General features: G+C 43.6%; 1 protein-coding gene across 4 annotated transcripts in view; it reads left to right on the forward strand.

Moving 5' to 3' along the window:
* DOK5 (docking protein 5) overlaps positions 1–7215 on the forward strand; it is a 44027-nt gene extending 36812 nt beyond the window's left edge. For 2 of the 4 annotated variants that reach the window (XM_086760636.1, XM_086760637.1), the window contains exons 7-9: positions 3657–3719; positions 3938–4058; positions 6565–7215. In XM_086760636.1, coding sequence (XP_086616762.1) covers positions 3657–3719; positions 3938–4058; positions 6565–6632 — 252 coding nt within the window. In that variant the 3' untranslated portion in view covers positions 6633–7215. The remainder of the gene's footprint in view (positions 1–3656; positions 3720–3937; positions 4059–6564) is intronic. The other 2 variants (XM_086760638.1, XM_086760639.1) reach the window with 1 other exon arrangement.
* The last annotated feature ends 3456 nt before the right edge of the window (positions 7216–10671 follow it).

The following is a 10671-nucleotide window of genomic DNA, read 5'->3' on the forward strand; positions in this document are numbered from 1 at the left end:
TGTTGTTTACAGAAAGGGTAAATGAAAGTAGAAAGTAGGAGATACTGATGGTGAGAAATTAAGTCTACACTGAATCTCTTCTGTTTGCTTCTGTAATCCTGACCACTGCTGCGTCAGTGATGTGGTTGTCTGGGACCGAGGTGAAGATGATATTAAGCTACCTGAGGGCTCCTGGAGCCTGTGCAAAAAAAAAAAAAAAAGAGAGTTGAATGTCCCACGCTGACAGAGTGAAATAAAGCTGCCAAGTACTGTTGAGAATGTGGGCTATAATGTGTCTGTCACCTCCCTAGCATTCGCTCTCTTTATATTACAGTATGCTGGTTCAGTTTGTGACTATAACTGGCTCTGCCTCTTGAAATGCATGTGGAAAACTGGTGCGACACTGGTTCCTCAGCTGGGAACCTCACTCTGACACTTTCTGTTAATATGCTGTTACTTTCTCGCAAGGTCTGAGTGTATGCTGACCAGAGCCTGTGACACTTTCACAAGTGGGTTTCATTTATTTTCCTTTTCAGCGAATTCAAAGATCTCTCCCTTTTCTCTTTTAAAGGGAAGAGATGGCTTTGCTTAGCGATGCATGAAGCCATTCTGGTCATTTGGTAACTCATCTTCATGAGTACTTCGTTGCCATGAGACCTGGTGGGAGCAGTGCTGTGACTTGGCTGCTGTCATTTATGACTGCTCTCGGTTCAGGTTGCTTTAAAAAAGAAATTAAAACTTGGCATCTCACTAAAGTAATAACAGCGAACTTCCCAGTTTTGGCAGCTAAAGGTTAGTGCTTCGTAGAGAGATGCTATCAGCCAGTTTACCGGCAGCCCTCCCTGACTCTTCCTCCCCTCAGCACCTCAAGCGTGCGCTTTGCAGTGGATCCATCCGATGTGCGAGTGCATCCACCCAGGCTGGAGCCAGCCATTGTCTCTGACCATTTCCACAGAGTTTCATAATTAAGAGTGGAAATGGAGCTTTGGAAAACTGAGAAGAATATTGAATATTAGTGTAAGATGGATAGTAGTCAAAACAGGAACAGTATGTTAGTGCCCTTTAATTTCTGAAGTTGGTTTTATTAGTTTACCATTCTGTAGTTCTGCTGTAATTGAATTTAGTGAATGTTTCTTAAGCAATTATCATTCTAATTGATTTTGATTGATTACATGAATGTGATTCAGTAGAACAAAAAATCTCCTCAAAAACAGAGTGACTTCAATCTTCTCCAATTGGGGATCCCAAGATGAAAGTTTACCTAGTGCAAGTTGTTCTGCAAAATCTTTGAAAATTGCATTGCCCATCCTGAGGAAACGAACCAAACTGAATGTATCTGAAATCATCTTTCTCTTCTTCCCTTCTGGAGTTATCTTCACAGCTAACTTGGGAGAATGTTGGTACGTGGATGATGTGGGGTTTTTTTTGTTTGTTTCTGTGGTTTGAATGGGTGTTTTTTTGTTTGGCTGTTTTTTTTTTTTTTTTAGCAGGCAGTGGTTTTGCCTCTAATGCAAGCTATGCTGATTTTTAAGGAGGGATCAAGAAAGAAAATATTTAATCTTTCCTTCGTGAAGCCTCAGGACTTCTGGGAACCAGTCACACCCAGAGCTGTGCGTTAGCCCAGCAAACTGCCTTAGTGTAGCTCTGTGCATCTCTCATCTCGGGGACAAGAGGTGGCCCGGCCGCTCTCCGGCTGCTCTCGGCTCTGCCTGCCAACGGCTGTGAGTGCTGCTCCTCCATCCCCTCCCTCTGTGGATCTCTCGTAGCCACTGGAGCTGCGGGGTGGCTGTGTGTTGTCTGTCACTGCATCTCGCATCCTTGCTGCTTCTTTGGTTTTGGCGTGACTTAACCTAACTTGATCCCTGCCATGTGTGCAGGGAGCTGCGTTTTAACTGCTCTGGGGTTCCTGATCTCCTTTCAGCTTTCAACATTCTCCCCCTCCTGTGGGCAGAAGAGGGTGAGAGGCTGTGAATTAGGTGCCCTCTAGTTAACCAATTATTTGTCGTATTAATGATCTGTGGAGTTGCACATCCTGCCCGGCGTGCTGCTCATGCGTGTTCCAGCATACCGATTCTGCCTGTTTTCAACCTGCTTACAGTGCTGGGTGCTTCTACGGCATCAAGCCAGGTCATTACCAAGTTATTCGTACTCTTCTGGTTACCACAGAGATACAGTAGGTTAATTGTGAGAGTGAAATCAATCATCATTAAAGCTGCCTTTGCTCACAGTTCGAGGTCTTTTGATGAAATGCTGTGTATTCAGGACATAACATGCTAATTCTTATCTCCAGCTGTGGGTTTTTTTAATTTTTTTTTTTTCCCCCTGCTGATTGAGTTCAGTAGGGGCATCCCTTCTGGCCCTTTTCTGTGGCTTTGTCTACTCTGCTCTACTCTACTCTACTCTTTCTCTAGCTGGGTCTCTTTTTGTCTCCCAAGACAGCCTGTTGATTTTTTGCATTGCTTCTAACAGCCAAAGAGTTGCTGCAACTCCCTTAGCTTGCTGTCCAACTCGCCAGTAAGCAGAACCACCAAAAAAAAGTATCTCCAGCCAGAAAATGCCATTGTCACAATGCTCTGCTGATTTTTATTCCCAGTAAAAGACCCGTCATTGTTTGTTTCCATGGCACTGAGATGTGTGTGGTGACACTGCAGAGGGTGCCGGGGCTTTAGTGAGCGAGCTGTAATAAATACGCCGTGTGATGTAGGTGGAACCGTGCCTGGTGCGGTGACTCACATCCAGCTGATGTGGAGGTGGGTGTTTTAAGAGCAGGAGTTGATCTGTGTTTGCTTTTGTTTTGTTTTACCTTCTCATCACAGGCACAGTGTCCACCGTACAGAGAGGGGGTTGAAGGTAGATTGCACCTCTAAATAATTTGGAAGTGGCTCTCTTCAGAGACAGCCAGCCCTCACCTCTTTTCTGTGCTTGCTTCACCTGTTTGGTTTTGTTCCAAAACGTGCTGATGTTCCTGTGAAAGATTCTTTCACCTCAGGTTTTGTGAAACTAAAATGCAAAAGCTTACTCTTTTCTAAAATGCTATCTTTATAAATTAGAACTGTCAAGTGCAGTCTTGGTATGTTTGAACTGATGTTTTCCTGAGCTTTGGGAGGAGAATTTTAGCTGTACTGTGAAGCTCGTGATAAAATCTAATTATTTTTATCAGCTTGCACATATGTCTTATAAAATTAATGGAAAAAAATGCCTTAAAGCAGTCAGTTCTCATTTATTTTTGTGTTAAGTGTAGTATGACTAACAAGGAGCTGTGATTTTGTAAGAAAACGTAGCTGATGGCCTACATGGAGGGGTAAGTGTAAGACGGGGCTTCCAGCAATGCACTGCAGCCGGTGTGCTCTTCTCTCAGCCTCCCTGGGCGTGCTGTTCATCCAGGGAATTTAGCTGAAGGATGCAACTATGTCCTGTGTTGAACTCCTGTGCCATCCAGCTGGCACGTTCCTCTGCTGTAGGACATGGGAGATGAGTAGAAAATGCTTCAAAACTAACGAGAACAACTTGTCCTCACCCATGTGAACATCTCCAGTCAGATTCTTGATGTGCTGAGGCTGTATTTAGCTTTGGGAAGTTGCTTGGGTAGCTGGGAAGACCCTCGGATGGCTTTGCTGCTAGGAGGGGAGCATACTGATGCTTTCCTATCTTCCACTGATCCCTGGTTTCTGTTTCAGCTGCTTGAGTTAAAATTCCCCTCAGGGGAGGCAGTGCTTGCCCAGGACCAGGGGAGCAGCAAGGTGAGCTTTTGGTGTGCGACAGCAGCGTGGCCTCCTAACCCGAGTGGTGTGTGCCCGCCGAGACTGACCCCGCAACTCGTGTAGGGTGGGCAGAGGGAGGGAGGGAGAGGCTGTGCTGGCAACATCATTAGAAGTCCCTGCAGCCAGTGGTCATGCTGTTCTCAGAGGATTTGGCATAAACATGACTGTCTTCTTCAAGTCGGTTTACTGCTTTGCAGCTTCAGATGAAAATGAGCGAGCGAGCCGTGTCCCTCAGCACCATGGTGCCCTTGCCCCGCAGTGCCTACTGGCAGCACATCACCCGACAGCACAGCACGGGCCAGCTCTACGGTCTGCAAGGTAAGGGGCTGGCGTGGAAAGGGTCAATGCACGAATCGGGTAACGACACTGTCCGTCTCACTGAAAGCTGATGTTTGATCTAAGACAGTTGCCACTGCTGTCTGATTGATGAGGAGAAGGATGCATGCCACCTTAAGATGGACAGCTTGGCAGAGGGGTTGTCATCAGGAGGTACTCTTCTTCCCATTGGAGAGGGATCCTTGATTTGACAAGTTTTGTGACCATTTTTAGGTAAACAAGGAGAAGTTACTGTCACAAGATGACCAGTTACTAAGGTTGCTCCTTCCTTCCTGCTACCAAACTCATTTTAATGGCACCTGATTTTTTACAAGACTTACAATCATTTGGCTCCCCTTTCCTTTGGATGTCTGCCTCATGCTAACAATGATGCGGTCATCGTTACTCATTTTGTGTACTTGCTAACATTCAACCAGAACAACCGCATCCTTGAAAACAGCTGAACTGGGGAAAGTGAAAGGAAAAGGCCAGGGACAGGTAGTGGTTATTGAGCAGATGGGTCAGGGTGGAGTGCACCACACCTGCGGCACAGATGACTAACAGGAGCCGTCTCTGCCCGTGTATTTCAGAGCCTGTTTGAAAACTGAGCATCCATCTCCTGAGAAGAGGGAAAACTGCAGTGCCTGACATGTGCTGTTGTGGCCTTGGGCTGGTCTTCCCAGAGGCATCTCTGGAGTAGGAGCTGCACCTCTGAGGAGCTGGTCCAAAGTCAGCATCTTGTAGTCATGCATGTTTTCAGAGTTTTAAAAAAAAAAAAAAAAGCCCATTTGTAGTTCAAAACAGACTCCTCCACTCTAAGCTATATGGATTGGCTGAGTCAGTGCTTTTACAGAAGTCAGTATTGATGAGTTGCGAAGTCAGGGTCGGGGTGTTACTCAGAAAAGCCAGCAGAAAACAGCGTAAACACTTAATAGAGGTGGGACAGTATGCAGTATTGAAGGCAAGGAGCCAATACCTGCCATAACTTTATTTTCACAAGATATGGAATAAAGACTGAGCTTAATTAAACATTTAGATGTTAAAGATGGACTGAGGCAGTTTCCCTTCACCATAGGGGCGTTAGAAAGCGAAGCCCCGCTTGGCCATTGGGATCTGGGTTGTATCTGGAGGGCTTTCCAGTACTGACATGGGGATATCATTTACCAACATCAAGCATTCAGAAATCACTAGGCAGATATTTTAAAACATCCTAATCTGGAAAACTTTGAGTCCTTTTTTTTGTGTCTTTTTTTTTTTTTTGTCCTACTCTCAGATACTAGGAGTTTCTTAAGGAATAATGAATGATAGATAATCTATTTTACTTCTTTTAATAAAGGTGGTGATTGTAGAGGTTAGCACCTCCAGAACATGGACTATCACACGCTGTGATTAAAAATTACACCTGCTGGCAGCCCTGACGTATAGAGCTGTGTTCCAATCTGATGCTCAGCAAATTTTTCAGCAGATAAAAGCTGGTATTTTTCCTTTTGTCAACACTAGAGGGGGCAGGCAGCACATGAAAAGCCCCAGCTAAACGCAGCAAATGTTTCAGAGGAGGAATGAACAATAAAAGCAGCACTTAACATGCCTGTTCAAATTTGTTCAATAAATTAGGGCATGGGAAGCTGACCTGCTGGTGGCAGCCCGTGGCATGCGAGAACAAGGCTGCTTGCGGCACTCGGACACAATCGGGGCTTGCTGCGCCTTGCTGTGCAGCCCTTTATTAAAACAGTAATTCTGCACCGGGTTGCCACAAGATAAATAGATCGTATGGGTACAAACCATTTGTTGTGCGTTTTGAAAAATAGCTTGCTTGTTAAACTGGAAAAAAAAAAAAAGGATCCTGGGAGATTGTTGTTGTGAGACAGGCATAAAAGTCTTTGTAAAATAGCCAGCCATACAGCCAGCGTTGTAATTGGGAAAGACACGGAAGTCCTTGTCTTGTTCATCAGTCAGGGCTGCTACTTCAGTGGTACCCTGGGCACCTCTAATGAGATTAGGTTGCCAAAATCTTGAAATGCTTCAATTATTACTGGAGAAGAAAATACTAAATAATTGTTATACTGAGTTCTACAATTCCATACGTCTGAAGCAGTATTTCACTTACTCAGTGGTACAGGCACCTGAAATCTTCTATGCACAACCTTTCTTCCACCATAGTTAGAATTTATGGTTTCTGGATCTACTCTTTTCCCCTTTTCTAATGAACAGAAAAGAACTGATGCTAGCATTGTGAGCTAAAGTGCATTTTAAATTTAAAATGCAAAGTCAGAACTTTAAAAAAAATGAGTTATTTTTTTATTTTTTTGTACAACTCTCTATTCTGAAGGAACTGGGAAAGAAAATCTGAGTGAAGTTGTTTCTGAGATGGAGCAGCAGATTAAGCAGGGATGGGTATAATTAAAAGGCTGCAATCTGTAATTCACGTAGTCCTTTATAAAATGCAGAACAAGGTACCTATGTCTGACTGAGCGTTGTTCTGGTTTTTTTTGCATCTGACATGGTGAAGATGTTTCTAGCCCTGTGAAGCTTCATCGCACGGACACTTTTCCAACCTACAGGTCAGATCATCGATAAAGGACTGTAAGGAACTTTACAGACTCTTTGTCTTCTGACAAACTGCCCCGGTGGATGACAGTGATGATAAGCAAGGATGGAAACATGGAAGAGTTCAGGTTGAATGGAAAATTCTTGCAATACAAAGGTTTTTTTAAACTTTGACAAAAGTTAACACTATTCTGTAGATATTGGGGAGGGGAACAAAACCAACAAGCCCTCCAGTCTTTCTTTTATATCTTACAGCTTGACAGAGATGAAATCAGTCCCTACATATTTCCAGATGTTTTTGTATGATAGGTATGTTGTAAATATATGAGATTTCCCTGTTGTAGTGTGGTTCCATTTTGTCTCTTGCAGCTGTGTGTTCACTGATGTCAGCTGTGTCATTCTTGTTTGTTGTAATGCTTCTCTTCAGTTATTTACATTGTTGTTCAGCCTAATCCTTGACCTTTGAAATGGTGGCCAGTTATAAGCAGCTGTTGGATACAATTTTTCCTGTTTGAAGCTTGATGAAGACTTGATTGATTTCTTTTAAAGCATCCTCTCTATCTTCTATTTCCTGTATTTATTTCCATCTCTGTGAATGTTTAAAATAATAAAAAAAACCAACCTCACTTAATTTGTGGTACAGCACTTTTTGTCATCGCTATCAGCATAATGAGCAAAACTGTTGTGGAGCCACTAGAGCACTAGAGGGAAGGATGGAGGGGGACAGGGGCCTGCTGTGGGTCCCCCCTCTGCACCTAAAGCCACACAACCAGTTGTTGAGTGTCCTGGTGAAGCAGAGGAGTAGATTCAACAGGGATCTCGCAATGCCACAGACCATTTTGTGGCAGAAAGCAGATTTTTGTGTTTTATGACAGCATCCGTGTTAGGCACTACTTGCATAGATTAGCACCAGAATCTTAAAAGCAAGCAGACTTTTCAAGAATAGCATAGTTGACTACTGCGTGCTATGCCAAATGGTCAGAAATGTATAATAGCTGTAGGCAGAAAGCTGTGATTATCCTGAATGCTTAGCGAGGTGTAGTTGCCTGGGTCATGGCAATCCCAGGCACAAATACAGGCTGGGCGGAGGGTGGATTGAGAGCAGCCCTGAGGAGAAGGACTTGGGAGTGCTGGTGGATGAGAAGCTCAACATGAGACGGCAATGAGCGCTTGCAGCCCAGAAGGCCAACCGCATCCTGGGTTGCATCAAGAGCAGTGTGGCCAGCAGGTCGAGGGAGGTGATTCTCCCCCTCTACTCTGCCCTGGTGAGACCCCACCTGCAGTACTGTGTCCAGTTCTGGAGCCCCCAACACAAGAAGGACATGGACCAGTTGGAGAAGGTCCAGAGGAGGCCACGAAGATGATAAAAGGGCTGGAGCACCTCTCTTATGAGGACAGGCTGAGAGAGTTGGGGCTGTTCAGCCTGGAGAAGAGGAGGCTCCGGGGAGACCTGATAGTGGTCTTCCAGTACCTCAAGGGGGCCTACAAGAAAGATGGGGAGAGGCTGTTTAGTAGGGCCTGTTGCAATAGGATGAGGGGTAATGGTTTTAAAATAGTGGGGGGTAGATTTAGATTGGAAATGAGGAAAAAATTTTTTACGATGCGAGTTATAGAACACTGGAACAGGTTGCCCAGAGAGGCGGTGGAGGCCCCATCCCTGGAAATGTTCAAGGCCAGGCTGGATGAGGCTCTGAGCAACCTGACCTAGTCAGGGATGTCCCTGCTCCTTGCAGGGGGGTTGGACTAGATGACCTTTGAAGGTCCCTTCCAACTCTAACCATTCTATGATTCTATGAAACCGTTTTGTTAACAAGCTCTGAGTAAGAGTGGCTTGTCAGGTTACAAGTCAGCTGATCGTCTCTAACCATGTAATTCCTGCTCACTTCAGAACCTTAAGGACTGGGTCTTATTCTGATTGCACCAGTGGGGAATATGGTCTCTGCATATTTTTAATTAACAATTTATGCAATAAAATTCTAATGATAATTGCATTTTTCTAGGCATGTGTAATGTTAGCAGCTACTTTTTCAGCAGATATCCTGGAAGAAAAGTAAAAGAATGCAATGGCCAGAATAGGCTTGTAGAGAATGAACTACATTTGTTCATGTTTGTAGGGAATGCATTAGCACAGACTAATTTTCTCATATGGCAGAGGTAATGGTCTTATGGTTTAAGTAAAAGTAGCAAATATCTTAAGCTTGGCTTTTAATTCTAAACACGAAATTTCAAAGCAAACTGGGAGGACATGATGTTGGTGATGACCTACATGATGACTAGAAGTAGATTTCAAAACTCTGCTCATCGTTTCAGTGAGCGGTACTGAGAGATGCTGTCAGTGCTCAGTGCTGGAGGAGGAGAAGGAGGAGGATAGCCAGAGTGGTATGCAGTTCTCTGTCTGGTTCCAGTCTTAGTTAATCACTTGTTGGACGGAGCAGTAGGGAGTGTGCTTATTAAAACTGCAGATCTATAAAACGAGAAGGAAGGACACCGGAATACAAGATTAGAATGCAAAATGATTTGGACAAATTGTAGATATTCAATAGGGACAAGTGCTTCCAAGAGAGGCTAATTGACTACACAAATACATAATGGGAAGGGAACCAAGACAGCAGCCTATTAGAAAGGGATGTAAGGGTTATGGGAGATTACGAGTGGAACATAAGGCAACAAGGCTGTGTTGCTACAAAACAACTGAATGTCATAAGGGAATGTAAAAGCATTTAGCTTTTAAGACAGCTGAAGTAATTCTGCTGTGCTTAAAGCTGGCAAGGTCTCATCTGGAGTCCTGTGTGGTGGCCGATCCTAAGCTAAATATGTTCAGCCTCTTCAAATAGCTGTGCCCTGTTACAGTGCTGACACGTTGGGATGGTTCAGCACTTGAATTGCACTGTATGCTGTATGATGTCTTTTACCTTCCTTTATTAAACAGGCTTTCTCTCCAGGAATAAGGAAGGAGCAGATGTTTCCAAGTCAATTCAGCCTGCCTGCTTGTTACAGTGTCCTGAAGCAACCGGTCACTCCAGTAAGATCTTTTTAAACTGGTTTGGGCTTAGGATCTGTATATCAATTTAATAAACACATTTTCAATTGTGAAGTAAAACACTGAGGAAGTGTAAGATGTTGGGTTTCTACGTCCAAAAGGGTTGTATGACACTGCTGGAGGTGAGGGAGGCTTTTGGGGAAACAAGTGGTTGACTGTGGTGAAGGTAAATGTGTTTCTGAAAGAAAAAAATCAATATGCCGTCGTTGTTTAAGATACACCATTGTGCAAAAATAAGCTTAACTTACTGTAAACAAGGATTATGATCACTTTATTTCAAAGCTGAACTGCTAACATAAATAAGTGATTGAAAGGCATGTTGTGACTAATAGGTCTTTATCTTTCAGGTTGACTTCTGCTAATGTATTCCCTTTGGAGCTGACAGCAGCTGTTGTTTTATCATGGATATGACAGTTCAGTAACTGCTTTTATTCACCTTTCATTCATGCAATGAATGATGTACTAAGACTATCTGTGGTTGAACAATCCAATTACAAAGACGACAAAAAAAAGCCACTCTGACCTTGGCTTTTAAATGAAGTGTCATTAAATCAACTAGCTCTGATATTATTTTTTCTAGCGAAACTGTGTGCAAAGGATGGAAAAAAAGTCCTAAAAGTAACTTTGCTTTGAATTACTGTGTGTGCATAACACAATATCAATAAATTGGTGTGTTTTAATTTGTGGTACCAATAGATTAAGTCACTTAGTCTTTGTGTCATTGCTGACTCACTTAGCAAGGTCATTAGCTGAAGAAAGTGAGAGGGTTTGCTACTCATATAGTTACTGGCTTTATGGCAAGGGAAAGGTCTTCACTGGGTTTGGAGCTGGGGTGTTTAGACTGTACAGCAGACTGTGTGTGTACAACACTGATATGATGATGCTATTGTATCTAGCAGTTGGGTGTTGATGGTACCTGATGCACTGGTGAAAACAGATGCAGAATTGGAGCAGAAATCCTTCTGGTGCCTGAGCTACACTCTGTCTGAAGAGATATACCTCAGAAAATGTGCTGCAAATCGATTTTGT

The sequence above is a fragment of the Chlamydotis macqueenii genome, chromosome 16 (assembly GCF_036417535.1).
Source record: "Chlamydotis macqueenii isolate bChlMac1 chromosome 16, bChlMac1.mat, whole genome shotgun sequence".
Taxonomy (NCBI): Eukaryota; Metazoa; Chordata; class Aves; order Otidiformes; family Otididae; genus Chlamydotis; species Chlamydotis macqueenii.